The sequence below is a fragment of the Natrix helvetica genome, assembly GCF_964273705.1.
Source record: "Natrix helvetica genome assembly, chromosome: 2".
Taxonomy (NCBI): Eukaryota; Metazoa; Chordata; class Lepidosauria; order Squamata; family Natricidae; genus Natrix; species Natrix helvetica.
This window is the reverse complement of record NC_138552.1, coordinates 254,047,493-254,067,254: the sequence shown is the minus strand read 5'-3', so window position 1 is coordinate 254,067,254 and position 19,762 is coordinate 254,047,493. Positions and strand designations below refer to the sequence as shown.

Here is a 19,762-nt window from a genome sequence, read left to right as displayed (position 1 = left end):
TCCTCCAACAGAAAAGATTAAAAATCAAGGGTATTTTTAAAGTGCTTATTTTGGAAGGTTTTGCTGCTTAAGAGCTACATACAAGTGTGTGTAACTGCTAGAAGCCAACAGGGAGGGGTAGCAATAGTTCCACAGAACAGGCAGAAAGAGGAAGGACCTAAAATCTGCTGTGGAATTGATGCCTGTTTTGTTGTTTTGTTCTGAAATCAATACACGAGGAATGTTCTTGAGCCACAATCATATGGCTAGCCTTGAACTCATGTATTTACAGTTCTAAAGAATGCAATCTGTCTCTGGCTCTTACATGGTCTTTCTTTTTAATGGGGAGCAGGAAGTAACAGGGAATTGTTTGTACTACATTTTTGAGCATCTTTCGCCAACCTTCAACTAATGCAAAGGAAGAAGATGCCACCAAGTGGGCATGGGAATACAATGTATAAGAACCATGAAACATACAATTCCACTTGCACAATCTTTCCCAAAGGGTGGGTAAATCATCACTGGTTACTGAACCACAGTACGGTACTTTGGTAATAGAGACGTGGTTGTTTTCCCTGCTAGTAACTGTCCTCACATTGCTGATCAAAAGCTTGTTTTTAATTCCAATGGAAATGAAATTGAACCTCATGCCAAGAAGTTGGTGTTATTTTGTTTTAGCACATTCTTTTATTTTTCTGAGCATTTTCTCCTTAGGATAGTTCATAGTGAAAGCCTAGTAACTACATACTGAATTATTCTCAATGTTTTAACTATGAATGTTGGTGTTCTTCAAATAAGGATTGCTATGAGGTTTGATTTATTGGCTGGAGCACATTAGAACAGGTACCATTCTTCTATATTTTTGAGAGTAGTATAAACATTTGAAATAAAATAAACAGATGTCCTTCATCTATACTCATCAGATGTAAACACTCTATAAATGTACTTTGTTGTAACTGTTTACAAGCCATTGATTTTCCGTATACAAAGATATACCCAGAATAGATGTTTTGCATTAATGCATTAGAAATTATGCTTCCCTTCAATAAATATATACAGACACACCCATATAGAGATAAAACATGCACAAGAAATACTGTAAACCTACCTGCTCATTTTCTACATGTTTCTGGTCTGAGAGGAAGACAAATACACAGTAAAGTGCTTAGCCTAAAGTATGTTTGATTATATACATATTTTAACTTTGTAGTTTGAGGCAAGGAACTTAAGCCTATTAATTTAACAGCAACCTATTTTCTAACTATTTTAAGGGCAGCACCGACATGTTTAGCTGAACTAATTCCATTGTCTTGCTGTAAACTGATTGGGAACACGTCCAAAAATATGAGTACTTCCAGCTAGCCTTGCTGAACCAGTTTCTTCTCTACAGCTATATTTCTGCTTCGGGATCATTATGCAAATTAAGAAAGGCAGTTGTCATTGAATTTTGTGAAATCTGTTCCTGGAGATCAGGGCAAAATCCAATGGTGAGTTTCGGAAAGAAATGTATAGGTATAGATAATGAAAATGAAGCGATTTCCCCTCTCTCCTCTAAACCAAGGGTCCCCAACCCCTGGGCCACAGCCCACTACCAGGCAGCATCCCGTTCAGAACTGGGCTATACAAGTGGTGGGCGCTAACACTCGCAGCATCACTTGCACAAATGGAGCTGGGCATGTTCACGCCTGAACCTCACCCAGAACCATTCACCTCTTTCCCCACCCCCACTCCTGCTGGGCTGCCCATCCGGAAAGGGATTGGGACTGCTGCTCTAAACCTTTCAACCAGTATGTGCTTCAAGATCTACTCCATTGGGTCTTTCAAATTTTGAGACAAAACTTTCAAAAATGCTTTTAAGCCTTCAAGAAAAGACAAGAAGAAAGCCTCTATGGACATTGAACTAAAGTTGAATTCCTCGCTATATGGGAGAATTTCTGAGGTGGCCCACACTGCAAACCAGTCTCATTCCATTCTCAAAAGGCTACACCAGTATCTTTGCTTATCATTCTGGAATAATATATTCTGGAAGTACAAACTTAGCAACATAGATATCAGTCAAGTCTACTTCCATCCTACTAAGCAAGAAGCAATGAAAATACAGGTAGTTCTCATTATCAACCACAATTGGGATGGCAAATTGGTATTAAACAAAGCAGTCACTATATGATCTTACTTCAATTTTCCTTTGCTTTACATATATATAAATATATGTAAACATATATTTTACATATGAAGAACGGTTGCTGGGTATGTCTAGCTTAAGAGAAAGAAGGACTAGGGGAGACATGATAGCAGTGTTCCAATATCTCAGAGGTTGCCACAAAGAAGAGGGAGTCAAACTATTCTCCAAAGCACCTGAGGGTAGAACAAGAAGCAATGGGTGGAAACTAATCAAGGAGAGAAGCAACTTAGAACTGAGGAGAAATTTCCTGACAGTTAGAACAATTAATCAGTGGAACAGCTTGCCTCCAGAAGTTGTGAATGCCCCAACACTGGAAGTCTTTAAGAAGATGTTGGATAGCCATCTGTCTGAAACGGTATAGGGTTTCCTGCCTAGGCAGGGGGTTGGACTAGACCTCCAAGGTCCCTTCCAACTCTGCTATTGTATTGTATATATATGCATGTCATAAATACAAGAATTGGCCACAAAGTTTCTTTTTCATTACTATTGCAATGGTCGCTATATGAGGCAGTCACTAAGTTAGAACTATCTGTATCAATTGTGAAACTGTAGATCTTTTAATCAAATTCCAAGAGAATTTTCAGTCACATGTTGGCAAAAATGGCAACAAATTACCTTTGGCTTATTATTCAGGATATCAGCACAATATGGATCTGTCAAAGCTTTGAATCTGGTATGCATACCTAAATAATTCAAACTTTAGGATAAACTGACATTTGTTTTATAACGGAGAAATCCGTACCTATTCTTAATATTCCACAAGAGTGATATTAATAAATTGCCACACTCTTGCATTTTTCAGATTTTGCCGGTGACTAAACATCATCTTCAATTAAATCCATTTACTAATAATCATAAACATTTATGTTATAGGCATGTTCAGTTCATATACGTTCAAAGCAATGTCTGTAACAGATTCAATTCTGATATGTATTTAAAGTGATTTTTAAGATTTACTATAATTTCTGACATTACTCATTTGTCTCACATTCAATAATGTTAGTTAGTTGGTTAGATACCAACATTCATCAAATGAATTTTGCTTAATGTAAAGAAATATAAAGGAAACAGGAAAATAACTCCATGAAAAAAGATAAAAACACAATAGATTATATTTAGGATGCATTTACTTCCTTCATAAATATACAAATCAATAACCAACATGATAGGTTTTTTTTAAAAAAGTTTATCAATAGATTGCATTTATGAATTTGATATAAAAGTTTTAGTCAAATGATAAAAATACAACATTTTGGAACACATTATCAGTTCTATTTAATTACTTTGTGTTGGCAATTGGTAGAGGAATAGCCACAAATGTCTTTCATATTAGAGAACTATTTTTTCTAGCCTCTCCTAAAAAGTCATATGCAGTTTCCATGACATCAAAAGCTTTATGAGGGCTTTCCAACGATAGCAGAGAAGGTAGACTGCCCCCTCTTTCTTGATTTTTCTTCAGGAATTCAGCTATTATTCTCCAGCGAGTACCTTCAGATTCTTCTTCTGCCCACTTGTATTCTGGGAGTGACACAGACTGAAGAAGCGGATAGACGGTGTCATGGTACATCAGGACAAACATTGATTTCAGAAATTCATGGTCTCTCTAATTAGGAGGAAGAGGAAGCAGAATATTTAAAATGTACTGTTCCCTGATGGCATCCTAAAACTTTCTCTTTTTTGCATTAAAATCATCACTCTTTATCTGATGATACTGCATTAGAAATTACCCATTTTTATATCCTATATTACACAAATGTTTGAAAATCAATGGGAAGCAGGTCTTGTGCTTTTTTCAAGTTTACATCTATAAAACTGGCTAGTTCTGACAAATGACAAAGGAAAGATAAATTATCCTTAATTACCCAGTTTTTGAAATGTGAATGGTAAAAAAGCTGAGCCTCAAAGAACTTATTTACTAAAGGTAGTAAATTAGATTACAATAAGACAAAATAACCCTTTTCTCCTCCTTCATTTTTACTGACATTACCACCATTGGTAGTTCAACTCACCAAGATAATAGAATATTGCGAATTACACAAAAACACACATTGAAATTATTTGATGTTGATATTGTTCTTACAATTGTTCAGCATAATGCCACTGTAACATTATGTGTTGTGTCAGGTTATTGGATTAATAAAAAAAACCTCAACTGCTTATATGGAAATTGGACCAAAAAAAAAGAAAACAATGTCCATGCCAAATAACTAGACTTAACACTGATAATAAGAAGGTAAACAAGGAACAATAAAGATTTATTCAAGAATAATTATTTGCCAACTTGCAAAAATATTATTGATATTCTCAAAAGAAAGAAATTAAAATTATTCCAGTTAGAAAGAACTAGAGCCACCAAATGAATATTCCATCACAATGTGACTTCCTTTTTCAAATGATTCCAGTTGTCATTGAGAATAAGTTACTAAATAACTGGAATAGACATGAATTATATATGGCCTGACAAAACACTAAGAACCTTCAGGATTTAGGAGAACAAGGGTTAACATTTAATATGGATTTCAGAACAGATCATGTCTTATATAGTTCTATAACCTTTATAGAAGGGCAGGTCTTCCAAAGGGGCTGCATGGATATATCTGAACTATATACAACAGAAAAAAAATATGTAATAGGATATGTAATGTTAAGTAATCTACTGGAGATTTGAGATAAAAACAGCAAAAGAGTAAGTATGGACTTTCCCCTCCTTGCGCCATTATTAAATGTTTATTTTCATGAAGATGAATATACTAAGGCAGTGATGGCTAACCTTTTTCCCTTCGCGTGCTGAAATCATGCAATAATGCACCCATAATGCAATGTACCCCGCCCCCCTGTGCATCATTTTTTTAAAAAAGAGAAAAACTAGATTGGGGAAAAAAATCACCATTCTAAAAAAAATTGATCAAGAAGTTATTTTTCTAGAAAATGCTAGAAATGTACCCAAGCGTCTGGATCTCTTTTTATATGTTATAGCTATGTTGTAAAGCTGAACAATATGGAAAATCACAATTGTAAGGAACAAATTAAGAGATAGTCATAATTCCATTGTAACATGAGATATTCTTATGATATTTCACTATACTGTCCCTTTAAAATACACAGAATGAGTATTGCATATGCTAATAGTTGAAAGAATTTCAAATGCTTTTTATTGCAAAAGACCTTTGATTTACTCTTTGGAAGAAGGGCTAATTAAATTGTGAAAGTTTGCTTTGATGTCCAGATTAGTTTCTTACATAAAAAGTAAATCTGAGGCAGAATTTAATTCTAATTGAAAATGATTCTTGGATTATGTTCTATATGGATCTGTCACATATCTGAAATGTGGATTTTTTATCTATAGAATTATATATTACTCTGATTTATAACTTTCAGTGTTGATCTAATGTAGTTACTGTTTATAGTTTTGTCAGTGATTAATACTGTGTTAACCAAACATGTTCAATTCAAAGTCGAACAGGAATAACTATCTATATTTTATTTCCTGTCTTTCACATGCTCAATATTTTTCTTACTTATATTTTTTCTACTTCAATTCTCTCAAAACATTAAATCAAATTCAAAAATAAGAATGGGAATAATGAAAAAAAGAAAAGTAGTGGAGAATAGTTTGACTCCCTCTTCTTTGTGGCAACCCCTGAGATATTGGAACACGGCTATCATGTCTCCCCTAGTCCTTCTTTTCATTAAACTAGACACACCCAGTTCCTGCAACCGTTCTTCATATGTTTTAGCCTCCAGTCCCCTAATCATCTTTGTTGCTCTTCTCTGCACTCTTTCTAGATCATGGCAACCAAAACTCCACATCTTTTTTACATCGTGGCGACCAGAACTGAATGCAGTATTCCAAGTGTGCCTTACCAAGGCATTATAAAGTGGTATTAACACTTCACGTGATCTTGATTCTATCCCTCTATTTATGCAGCCTAGAACTGTGTTGGCTTTTTTGGCAGCTGCTGCATACTGCTGGCTCATATTTAAATGGTTGTCCATTAGGACTCCAAGATCCCTTTCACAGTTACTACTACTGAGCAAGGTATCATCTATACTGTACCTGTGCATTCCGTTTTTGTTGCCTAAATGTAGAACCTTACTCTTTTCACCATTGAATTTCATTTTATTAGATAGTGCCCAATGATCAAGTTTGTCAAGATCCTTCTGTATCTTAAGCCTATCTTCTGGAGTGTTGGCTATTCCTACCAACTTGGTGTCATCTGCAAATTTGATGAGTTCCCCATTTATTCCCTCATCCAAATCATTGATGAAGATGTTGAAGAGTACTGGGCCTAACAGTGACGTGCGGTGAGGTTTATGGCTGGTGAGGCTGGTGACGTCATCAGGAAGGCGGGGAATGGGACCACGTGTGCTGGAGGCTCAGGCTGTCTCAGCCTCCAGCACACGTGATCCCATTCCCCGCCTTCCTGAGTGTGCTCCGCCAGCTCACACTCCGCAGTCCTCGAAAGCGACTGGGGAACGAGGAGAACCTTCCTGCCTCTGCTGGACTTTGCGCGCTCCTCGCAACTGCATATTGCAGAGGCAAATCCAGCAGAGGCAGGAAGGTTCTCGTCGTTCCCCAGTCGCTTTCGTGCCTTCGTCATCCGGGAGCACCGACAACATTTCTGCCTCTGCCCTCCACAGCTCCCGAGCGTGCCCGGACAGAGGTAGCCAGAATGGCGCCGAGGCAGTCCGGTGGGCGAGCGACTGAGGATCAAGCTGCCTCGCTCGCTCTTTCGTCCGCCCGGACCGCCTCGGCGTCGCTGTGGCTACATCCGTCTGGCCGCACCCGGGAGCTGCGGAGGGCGGAGGCAGAATTGTCGGCGCTCCCGGATGACGAAGGCAACCTAGCGTGCGAAATCCAGCAGAGGCAGGAAGGTTCTCGTCGTTCGTTCCTTCATCATCTGGGAGCGCCAACATTTCTGCCTCTGCCCTCCGCAGCTCCTGGGTGCGGCCGGACGGATGTAGCCACAGCGACGCCGTGGCGGTCCAGGTGGACGAAAGAGCGAGCGAGGCAGCCTGATCCTCGGTCGCACGCACGCTGGACTGCCTCGGCGGCATTCTGGCTACCTCCGTCCAGGCACGCCCGGGTGCTGCGGAGGGCGGAGGCAGAAATGTTGTCGGCGCTCCCGGATGACGAAGGCACGAAAGCGACTGGGTTCCCCAGTCGCTTTCGTGCCTTCGTCATCCGGGAGCGCTGACATTTCTGCCTCCGCAGCTCCTGGGTGCAGCCGGACGGATGTATATAATATTATAATATTATATATATATATATAGTATATAATATTATATACTATTATTTCATGAAGAGAGGTGAGGCTCTGCCTCCCCTGCCTCCCCTGACCGCACGTCCCTGGAGCCTAACACAGAGCCTTGGGGTACTCCACTGCATACTTTCCTCCATGTAGATGCAGTTCCATTGAGGACTACACGTTGAGTGCGGTTGGTCAGCAGGTTATGAATCCATCTGGTGGTGATGCTGTCTAACCCACATTCTTCTACTTTATCTAGTAGTAGATTATGGTCTACCTTATCAAAAGCCTTACTGAAGTCCAAGTAAACTATATCGACGGCATTCCTCTGGTCCACTAATTTTGTCACATTATCAAAGAATGCAATAAGATTAGTCTGGCATGATCTGTTTTTGACAAATCCATGTTGGCTTTTGGCTATTACTTTGATTGCTTCTAGGTGTTCGCAAATTCGTTGCTTGATTATTTTTTCCAGAATCTTTCCTGGCATTGAGATCAGGCTGATAGGTCTGTGGTTTCCTGGATCTATTTTTTCCCCTTTTTTGAAGATGGGAACCACACCAGCTCTTTTCCAGTCCTCTGGTAGTTCCCCGGTACTCCAGGATTTCTGAAAGATATAATTCAGTGGTTCTGAGATCTCGTCTGCTAGTTCCTTCAGAACCCTGGGGTGTAATCCATCCGGTCGTGGTGATTTGAACTCGTCTAGGGTAGACAGGTGCTCACTTACCATTTTCTTCCCTATTTCAACTTGTGTTCCTAATCTGATTTTTGTGGTGCTGCTTTTGATAGGTTGGACTGTTTTATCCCTTTGTGTAAAGACAGATGCAAAACATGAGTTAAATAGTTCTGCTTTCTCCCTGTTGCTTGTCACCTTCTTGCCACTTTCTCCTAGCAATGGACCAATTGTTCCCTTAACTTTTTTCTTGTTTTTAACATGTTGGAAGAAGCTTTTTTTGTTAATTTTTACTTTTGTGGCAAGCCTTTCTTCATTGTGAGCCTTAGCTTTCCTCACTTCATCTTTACAGGCTCGGGCTATTTGCTGATATTCTGCCTTAGTTATGTCCCCCTCCTTCCACTTTTTATACTTACCTTTTTTGTCTTTCAGATTGTCAGATAGTTCTTTATGCAGCCATGCTGGTTTCTTTTGGGAGCTGTTATTTTTCTTCTTCATTGGTATTGTGCTAGACTTGGCTTTTGTAATCTCATTTTTCAAAATTTCCCAAGCTTCTTGAGTTGTTTTCCCCTTGAGGATTCTCATCCATGGAATTCTTCCCAAGCTCTCTCTAAGTTTATTGAAATTAGCTTTCTTAAAGTCCAAGACTCTAGTTTGACTTTGTTCTACTACTTGTGTTTGTATAATGTTGAATTCCAATATTGCACGGTCACTTGCCCCCATGGTTCCTATGGCTTCAACACCTTCTATCATTTCCTCTCTGTTAGTGAGAATTAAGTCCAATATGGCTGATCCCCTTATTCCCTTCTCTACTTTTTGGAAAACAAAGTTGTCTGCTAGGTTTGTTAGGAACCTGTTGGATCTTCCACTTGGTGCAGAGTTTGTTTCCCAGTTGATGTCAGGGTAGTTAAAATCTCCCATTACTATTGTGGTGTGCTTCCTACAAAATGTCCATCTACTTCCTCTGCTTGGTTGGGTGGCCTGTAGTATAGACCTATGGCAATGTCGTTTCCCCCACAACCTTTAATATTGACCCAAATGCATTCAAGATAGTTCTCATCATTGTTGTGCTCTATTTCTGTAGAGACGTAGTTATTTCCTTTATATAGTGCAATTCCACCTCCTCTTTTATTTGGTCTATTTCTTTTAAATAATTTAAATCCTTCTAGCTGTATGTTCCATTTGTCAGTTTCATCCCACCAAGTTTCTGTAATGGCAATAATATCGTATCTGCCCTCTTTTACTTGAATTTCTAATTCACCCTGTTTATTCCTCATACTCTGGGCATTGGTGTATAGACATTTGAGTCCATTTTGATTGACCTTGTGTTTACTGTCTACATAACCTGTGTTACGCCTGACTGCCCCTATTTTCTTGCCACTTGTGTGATTCATGCACATGTTATGGCAATCACTATTAAATGCTTGGTTTTGCTTGACAGCAGGAGTGATAATCTTACCCACACACACATCTATGTTACATGCACTTATAACCCTATGAATTTTAGTTTGCTGGGGACAGAAATGTTCTGTATCTATTAATTTTCTGTCCCCGCTTTTCAGTTTAAATGTTTATCTAAAAATCTGTGAATTTAATGCCAAGTAACTCAATCCCTTTCGTGCAACCCATCTCATTTGTACAGTTTTTCATTGGACCAGCTACAGGCATCATGACTAATAAAACCAAAGCCTTCCCTTTTACACCACTCCTTTAGCCACACATTAAACTCTGCTACACGCTGGCCCTTCCCTTTTTGTTCCTTATATACTGGTAAAACTTCTGAAAAGATAAGCCTACAACCTATACTATTAAGTTCATACCCCAAGTTCTGGAAATCATTCTGCACAGAAAGTACATCTTTCTGGGACAGATCATTAGTGCCAAGATGTATAATAGCATCAACGTCACAGTCCTTACTTGCATTCTCGACTATCTTAAGAATATGCCTCTTGTCTCTGCTGGCAGTAGCACCTGGCAGACACCTGACCTCTTTTAAAACCTCCATATCCTCTCCTAAATTTACATCCCTTACGATTGAATCACCAACCAGAAGGTGGCTTCTCTTTTTGTATACCTTGCTCTTCTTCTGCGACTGATGTGTGATACCTGGTTCCACATTTCGCCTTTCCGAAAAAAGTTCTTCAGTTTGGACCACGATCCCCTGCTTATTTGAGTCATCATTATCACTACTACCTTGACCTACCTCTTTAGTGTCCCCATTAAGGTCAGCAAGGGCACTATATCTGTTTTGCTGGGTCACAGCAAAAGCTTTGTGTTTATGGTTCACAGCTCTCAACCTGCCAGATCCCACAATTGTCCAGACTGCTCTTCTCCTGCAAGATCTTTGTGGCAGAGAGGGCTGATAGTGTGGCATCTCCATAGAGTGGAATGGCTGAAGTAGACACCTAGTTTCTGCTTGGAGAGCACAGATTACAGATTCTAGATAGGTAATCTGTCTACGTAGACTAGTAATTTGTTTACAAAGGGGACAGTATCCAAATTTGAAAAGAGTACTGCGAAAGACAGGTGCAAAACAGCTATTACATTGAACTAAACTGGTCATTTTGAAATAAAATAAAATTACAATCTCAAGCACACTAATCCAGAATGTATTATTGCTATTTTGGTTTATAGATATATAGATACATAGCCCCCACCTCAGTCTCTTTGTCTCTCTGACTCACCCAATCCCAGCTTCAGAAAGGTTCAAATGATATAGAGTTTAAGGGCCCCCACCTCAGTCTCTTTGTCTCTCTGACTCACCCCCCTTCTATCCAGCAGCTCCAATCCCAGCTTCAGGAAGGTTCAAATGATATAGAGTTTAAGGGGCCCCACCTCAGTCTCTTTGTCTCTCTGACTCACCCCCCCTTCTATCCAGCAGCTCCAATCCCAGCTTCAGGAAGGTTCAAATGATATACAGTTAAAGTCAAAGTTACTTAAACATAAAGATTTCCTGGACAAGGCACTAAGGGCTTCTGGAAAAATTACTTGCACATAATGCACAATTTCTGCAGCATTCTTCCCATCAAAAAGCTGTGGGGTATGGGCAGTGGGAAAAGGGCGGATTCCCTGAATGAGCCCAAGACAGGAGTATAGCTGTAGTCTTCTTCATTTGGAAGTTTTCTGCGCAATGAGACATAGGGTCACAATTTCATTATATCTTTAAAGTATTGTCTTCCTATTGAAAAAGCTTACCTTTTCTGATCTCTTTAGTGTACTTTCTTTCTCTGCCCAGGAACTCTAAAAATAATAAATTTCAAGACAATATAGGCAGTTGTCCAATTTTCAGTGTTTGTATATCAGTATAGAGAAATTAGGACTGTGGATACGTAATTCTTTGTGGTTTGTTGTTTTTTGCATTACACCAACAGAAAGTTGGAGTTTATCACAGGAGTTTCAAATACTGAAAAAAAAACATCCAAAACCTTCTGAAAAGCTTAAAGAAAGAAAAGGCCCTAGTTTCTGATTTACTATAACAGATATGAGGTGAGTGTAGTTCCTCAAAATATAATTCAGAACTGTATTTTGAATTCAAATTCACTGATATTTCCTTTTTTTAAAAAAAAGATCTAAAGTTCTTAACAAAATTTCATTAATGGGAAATATCTGTTACATACTTGTGTTATATCCAAGTAGAAAGTGATTTCTACCAGTCCCTCTAGTTCTCCTGAAAAACTGCATTACAAACTCTTCAAAATTAAAAAAAAAATTAATTTCCATTTTAGTGGTAATCTTCCTAGACTGCATTTCTTTTCATTAATAAGAGTACCATTTTGAATATAATTGAATCACTGAGAATTGGACAGCGTATAAATAAATTATTAAATTATTGTTTTCGCATCTAGCACTATCAAAATACACTCTTAATCTATTGTCCTTACTCCAGCTAGGCAGATGCATATTTCCAGGTTTTTCTCACTTGAAACAAATTTATATTCATATTCAATTTACATCATTGAGAAGTTAGTAGAAATCATTCCTGCTATAATAAAATACTCAAAATTTAAAAGTTTCAGAGCTTCCATGTGAATAAGCTATACTCTGTTGTTGAATTCCAGCCCCTCCTAAGCCAACCTTTCTAAATTCTTCAGGCATTTTCCTTCAACTTCTATATACTTTACTTCTATAATATTTCTTGAAATTTAGCATCAGAACATGTCTCAGAACTGTTGATAGAAATATGTAAAGGAACTGAAACCTATCATGTTAGTAATACATTTAATCTGAATTCTATTTTCAGATCTAGCAATGCAATACATTTTACCTACCCTAAGTGCATCCATTACATCAGGCTGTTCCATGAGTTTAGGAAAAGTTGCCAAAATTGGATTGCTGATCAAATCTGCAAGGGGAACAAAAGCATATAACATATTTATATGGCTCTCATGCATGTATGACAGAAGAAATTTAAAGAAAACTATAAGCATTATCCTTATTTAATCAGTCATCGGAAGCCCAGTATAGGCTATACGTGAACTGAGGAAGACCAGGGGAGGGCTTGGGAGGGTCAACAGAGGCTACACACAGGTGGGGACATGAAGTGTAAGGGGGAACAACTTACTAGAGCAACTTGTAACCTTCCCCGCTTAGTTTCCCCATTGACTTTGCTTGTGGGAAGATTACAAATGACAATCATTTGTAGCTCCCTGCAACACTGCAATTATATAATGGACATCCAAGCATCTGCATCGTGATCACATGACCACAAGAGTTTGAGAGCTTGAACTTCAGGGACCAATTGTATGTCCATTTTTTCAGTGCCACCATAACTTTGAACAGTTGCTGAGCAAATGGACCTAAGCCAAAGAGTACTTTTATGTCACTAAGTGGGCTGCCTAACTCTATTGATCTACAAAATGAATGAATTTCATTTCAATAAACTTATTTGTAGTTCTTGATTAATAGGAAAACCATTATCCTTTAGCGTACGCACCAGTGGTGGGTTGCCAATTTTTTAATTACGGGTTCAGGTGCTCTCCTGCGCGCGCATGCACAGAAGCATCCAGGTGGGTGGGCAGAGCCTCCCCCCACTGCTACTACCGGTTCGCCCGATCCAAGCCGAACCAGCAGCAACCCACCTCTGGGCTGCATTTTTTCAAATAATTCTTAATTTAAAAAATATATCCAAGCGTTTGTACCCTATATTTTATTAACACAGTTGTCAGGGTTCCAAGTAACACCCTCAACGAAAGAAGACTTTTGTACTTCCAAAATTACTGATATTTTAAAAAGCTGCATAACGCTGAGTATGTTGGGAAATATTATCTAAAAAATTGAAATGGATGGAAATTAAATAGGACTGACCCATAACTGAAGACACACTATATATGAGTCACCTGAGAACAAAAAGAGAAAGTCCCCCATTCCTAATATAAAAAACAAAACAGAGCAAATATTGACAACTCTTACTAGGCTAAGCAGATAAATTGAATGAGTGATTTCTATTCATAAGCTGTAGTCTCTAGATGTAATTTGCTTGTTCTTGGGCATGGGTGTCAAGCTCGCCATGTCACGTTGCCATTATGTGATGTTTCGTGATGTTTTTCCCCTTCGTGGAGCTGGAGTGGGCATGGCGTGAGCCTGACGTATCTGGCCCGCAGGCTGCCAGTTTGACACCCCTGTTCTAGAGTAACTATGCAACTTTAGGTGACATAAAAAAGTGCATTTGGAAGTTAGAATCAGAAATTTAACTCTAACCAAAAACAAAAGGCAATAAAACATGGGGGTTAAATCTCTACCTATTCATGGATTTAATTAATTTTCCAGAATTAGCTGTCATAGCTTTTCCCCCTCGCAAGGTGTTAATGCATCCCATTCTCCCATTAAGCCCACGGGTGCTAAACCTGATCACGTGATGTATCACACTTTTTCCCTTTATGGAGCCAGGGTGGGCGTGGCCTGTACGTGATGCAATCAGCCCATGGGCTGCCAGTTTAACACCCCGGAATTAAGCAAAAGCATTGTTCAACTGCTGACCCTATGTAAAGAATTGGTGGTACGTTATAGTTGACTTTATTGCAATATAACCCCAGTTTGTTCACCTAAATAACAGCAACTGGTAAAATAAGAACAATACTGACATATGCAATATTTCATACTTGTAGTTCTGTGAAAAGAAAAGACGATGAAAGAAAAGAGTTGCTATAGAATCATAAGAAACTCTCAACCTGCAAAAACAAATCCTTCCCCTGCCAAAATTGGCATATTGCATAATAAATACTGAATCCATGGGCAAGAAAGACAAGTTATACAGTTTAGAAGAAGGGCGGGGGGGAAAATTTTTGTCTCAGTATTTCTAACAACACTTACCTTTATAGGTACATATTATTTTTTTTAAATTCAAGAAAAATAAATTCATTTCATTTTACATTATCATTATCATACCAAAAATGGATTTCAAACAGGAAAAAAGAAAGTAAAGACATTTCCAGAAAGAACACCATAATTACTAGGTGGTCCTCATCCACACTACAAGATGCATATTTGGCCCAGGCGCTGACTTGAAATACATGTTTGGTTTCAGCACAGACTCAAAATATTCATGTTCTAGAAAAAAATGCGCCTGGGATGGGAGACTCCGGGGGAAATGCAACGTCATCCATATCAGCTACAAAGAACAAAGTTGCTAAGAAGACTGAGATCAGATGGGAGAGGCCAGCCAGGTATGTTGCACTTGAATTTTAGCAGAGTGGCAAGGCACTTGTCAATCAAGCAAACGAGTTACTGCACAGGTCATGCAGAGGAAAAAGTGGAAAGAGAAGTGGGACACAACATTCACCCATAAGACACACACACACCGGCATTTTTCAAAGGAAACCCAGAACAATTTAAAAGCTTTGGGCTTCAGTTCAGCCAGAGGCCAAGACTCACTTAAAGCAAACCAGTCAAAGCTCCAAGCCACAATCTGTATTATGCATAAAAACCAAACACAGTTTTGAACAAATACAATACATTTTGTAAATATCTAGCTGAAGTTACAGTCACAACTTTATGTTACAACATTAAAAATAAAGGACCCTAACCAACTGAAAGCAAAAGAAACATGTTTTATGAGACTGCATGAAACATCACTGGGATATCTTTTTAGCTTGCAACTTCAATCCAAGCCCGAGTACTGAACGTATTTGCTGTATTTTCTGCTCTTCAAAGATGCAACTCTTACCTGCATATTGCACATTTGGTCTGTCTTTCAGGAGTACGTCACCAAGGATCTGACGATAAAACAATATGAGATGCATATAGCACATGCTGCCAATTAATACTTCTGGTAATAGGCTGGTTTAAAAAAATGAAAAGAAAATGCAACATTCATTTCAAGTGACATTTGGACATATCATAATATAAACATTTTTTTCTGACCAGATCTGAATTATTGCTATGGCAATAATAGAGTAATTTTGGCATTAAACATAAAAACAACAAATTCAACTTTTAAAAGCTCTTTTAATTTAGACAATTCCAAAGCAATTCAATTAATCAAGATGTAACTATAATATAATGGATTTTTCTAGACTACCCTTTGAAAAACATAAGCATTCTGCTCTCAATAAGGTAGGTAACATTAAAATGTCTTTCAAGTTGTTTAATTTCTTGTGCCTGAGAAAAGCTGTCATCAAACCTCATCAGGCTAGTATTGTTTATTAAAAGGAATTAGATTTCCATATTTTATTTTATTTAACGTATTTAGAGACCACTCATCTCCCTCAGAGCGACTCACGTAATCTAATCTAAGAAGGGCATTTTGTTCTTATACATATTGGTTTAAAACTGTAAATATGCAAACCTATTTACTAGGACACTTTTTTATTAAAATGTTTTAATTGTTCAATTAAATTGATTAATTAAACACAGTTGCCTTTTCTGCATTATACTAATTTGGTCTAATTTTATAATGGTAGCTTCCTCTTTTTTTTTCTGGTTCACAATTTGAGATACGTCATTCTTTTTCCACTATTGTTTGATGGCGCCATTTATTAGGGCTGTACACACTTTGGGAGAAATTTGGAAGAAGTATTTTATATGTAGTCAAAACATAACCCTTTTCTGTTATTCCTTAAAGGAACATGAATAGCTGATACTGCTTTAAGATATCCCCACTCCTAAAAGTTTTACAACTATTAAAACAACAGCACCATTTTTCAGAGTTAACAGAAGCTAGAGGAAAAAAACAGGCTACTTTAAGAATCAGAGAGTGATACTGCACTCATGAATCACTTTTGAATATTTTAATTGTTTAATTTGCACATTCTAATTGCTTTTGTACATTCAGTAACTTTGAGACAGTTGGCATTTGATAACAAAAGACATTGTAGTATTTTATATGTAATAATAGAGACAATTACATTCATTGCAGAGCTTTATTTCAGGTTATGAGACTTTCAACATGATCTGGGAGAAAAACCTCAAAACTGATTTTGAAGGTATGATATTGTAAGCATAACATAGGTATCTATTTTTGCACAGTAAAAGGTGAGCCACAATATAACTAGTGCTCACTTACTTCAGTATGCCTTTCGATCTTGTGGTAATAGACCTCAATTTCACTAGAAGTTGTGGCTGTTTCCTCAGTGTTATGATATGTTGAAAAACATTGCTGCTGGCTTTAGTAAAAGAAATAATACATACAGTCAAACATACTGACAGAAGAATCCCAATAAATTGGCTTTCCCCCCTCTTTTCAAAAATTTCTCAACCTAGTAACATATTTTATTCTGATTTCATTATCTTCAGGCTTGTTTTGTTTTTAAATTATTCTAGTCATGTGTTTCAGCTGCTTCTACTGTATCTCTATAGATAGCATACCCTCAAGTACATATCATACTGCTATTCTCTTCTTTCAAGAAATAACTTTAAATCACTCTTTTCCTCATGGTTTTTGCTGCTTGACATAACTGCATTTGCATCTACTCTTTACAAATAGTTCTATTTATTTCAATAATTTCTTTTTTATCACCAATATTTCTTGGTGTTAAGCTATGTACAACTGGAAGAGATTTTGCTTTCAATTCCCATTTAATCCATGCTTACTGCCACATTTAATGTTTCGAAAGCTAACAATAAAACACAGAAGGATTTCTGATTGTGTAAACTGAGACCTTTCATTTGCTTTTTTATATTATTATAAAATAAATTATACCTCTCCTTGAAATTGATGGGTCCACGTCTATCCTTTTTTCGTATGGAGTCCCACCATTCAAAAACAGCTCATATGTTCTGTAAAACATTCAAATAAAGATGTATAACACAGGGAAATATTAAATAATTCTTCTGTAACTTACATTTCTTTTGAATTAGCGCAGAATTAAAATTACAGGGGAAAATGCTGGTTTTTTTCTTGCACTAGGAAGACTTAATGAATTATGTTGGCATATACTTGAAGATTCCATAAACACAATTACCCTAACCATATCAAATATTTTTAATTTTTAAAATCTCTTTTATGTATCCACATAATATTCTCTTCTGGATACGCTGTATCACACACAGAATTAAACAATATCCTCATTGCATCCTTCCTCTGGCAGGCCAGAGCTTCCTTGGGACTATGAGGGAAAAAAGGAGATCCCTAAAATCTAGGTAGTGCTTTCACTCACAAAAGCTGTCTGAACTTGATTTTCAGAAATCTCCCATGCCTCTGCATCCCATTGTCTTCTCTGTTTAATATTTCATTTTTAATGCCTGTCACAGTCACACTAAACTCAAAAAGTTGGGTTTAAGCCAGTTTTTAATTTCCAAAGTAATTTAAAACATGGACATTTCTACTTGGCATGCAATACCTGCACAGTTCTCTAAATCATACCCTGAATCACCAGTTGAATCTTGAAAGGTATATCTGATGTTATATATACACCCCAGGTACATTTATGAGTGACATTTAAGGCAAAGCTCTTTTGAACTAAATTTACTTCTGTTTTATAATTCTATTCTAGTCTATTTAGTTATGTGCTATTTGTACAGAAATAATTAATCTTATTATTTTTTAATAAAACATCCCTGGATTAAAAAACTAGGTATGAAAAGATCGGGTTGGTTGTGACAAGGGAAACCTGCAGCTTTGATTTTATAAATAGGGTATAAAAGAAGAAAGCTCTTCTTTTATTAGCTTCCAAATTCAGGAAAATTTATGCTAGATAATCAATTGACCTCAGTAATGAATTATCTATTTTTATTCTATTTCATTGTATTTTTTGATAAACATTACAAACTGATTTTTAAGTTTAAAAGTTTTAAAAATTCTTTATAATAAATTAAACATGGATATATTTAATGTATAAATGCCAATCTAAGAATGATGACTGTGAATTATGTCAGCTAAAAAAATGCCTATTGTTATATTAGTGCTCCAAACTTGGTGGTAAATGGCAATGAAATCGATTTCTAGTATTCTCAAAGTCTGTTTCTGGATTTAAGAGGAGCCACAAACTGAAATTTGTTTGTTAACTTCACCTTCTACTAATCACATTCTGCAAGGGGGTAGTTAGAATTTTATGTTTAAGTTGCAAGCAAGTAGAAAATAAAAAATTTGGTCATTTTTATTGCACACACAAAAATGATTTCCCTGGAAATATGGTAGCACTAAATTAAGCCAATTACAAAAAGACGTTTCCTCCTCACAAAAAAAAGCTATTTACACGCGTAATAACTATTATTCTGGTTTTAGGCTTGTTGTTAATATAATGATACAGTATCCAGAAGCATAAGAAAAATGAAATTATTAAAACTGGCAGATAAAAAAGAGAAAAATATTTCCATGTTATAGAAAACCTGTACAGAAAAAAAAATCATCGATTATAAATAGCAATAACAATAGCACTTAGATTTATGTACTTCTCCATAGTGCTTCTACAACATTCTCTGAACTGTTTACAGAGATAGCATATTACGCTTAATAATCTAGGTCCTCATTTTATTGACCTCGGAGGGATGGAAGGCTGAGTCAACCTTGAGCCAGTCAGGCTCAAACTCCTGGCAGAGTTAGCCTGCAATACTGCATTCTAACTGCATCCATGGCTCAGCGGTGTATAAAACTATACACCAACAGCAGTGCTTTTTTAGGAAGCAAATGACATGGAGCAAGGAAAATTCATTGATGTCATAGGTCAGTGATGGCGAACCTATGGCACGCGTGCCACAAGTAGCACGCGAAGCCATTTGTCAGGCCACGCAAGGCGCTGCCCTGTTAGCTGGCCAGCGCGCATGCGCGCGCTGGCCAGCTGAGTTCACCTTTTTAAAAGCTATTTTTCGCCTTCCCCAGGCTCCAGAGGCTTTATAGGAGCCTGGGGAGGGCGAAAAGAGCCTCCCCCGCCCCTCCCCCCCGGAGGCTTCAGGGACCGTCCCTGAAGCCTTCGGAGCGCTTAAAACCACCCTCCGAGCAAACTGGAAGTGACTTCCGGTTTGCTCGGAGGGTGGTTTTAAGCGTTCCGAAGGCTTCAGGGACTGTCCGAGGCTTCACTGATGCCTTCGGAGAGCTTAAAACCACCCTCCGAGCAACCCGGAAGTCACTCTGGGGGTTCAGGGGAGGCTCTTTTCGCCCTCCCCAGGCTCCTATAAAGCCCCTGGAGCCTGGGGAGGGTGAAAAAAGGATGTAAAAATGAGGGGGTCGCGCGTTGTGCGCACATGCGCACTGGGGGGGTCGCGCGTTGCATTATGGGTGCGGCACGCCCGCACTCAACCCCCCTG

The 19,762-nt window shown here is 37.9% G+C and overlaps 1 protein-coding gene across 2 annotated transcripts in view; it reads right to left on the bottom strand.

Annotated features, from left to right (window-relative positions):
• Nucleotides 1-3,280: 3,280 nt before the first annotated feature.
• NPHP1 (nephrocystin 1) overlaps nucleotides 3,281-19,762 on the bottom strand; it is a 34,140-nt gene continuing 17,658 nt past the window's right edge. The window contains exons 15-20 of one of the 2 annotated variants that reach the window (XM_081945914.1): nucleotides 17,220-17,296; nucleotides 16,584-16,683; nucleotides 15,246-15,358; nucleotides 12,352-12,425; nucleotides 11,279-11,323; nucleotides 3,281-3,764 (exon numbers count right to left, since the gene is read on the bottom strand). In XM_081945914.1, the coding sequence (XP_081802040.1) occupies nucleotides 3,486-3,764; nucleotides 11,279-11,323; nucleotides 12,352-12,425; nucleotides 15,246-15,358; nucleotides 16,584-16,683; nucleotides 17,220-17,296 (688 nt within the window). In that variant the 3' untranslated portion in view covers nucleotides 3,281-3,485. The remainder of the gene's footprint in view (nucleotides 3,765-11,278; nucleotides 11,324-12,351; nucleotides 12,426-15,245; nucleotides 15,359-16,583; nucleotides 16,684-17,219; nucleotides 17,297-19,762) is intronic. The other variant, XM_081945915.1, reaches the window with a different exon arrangement.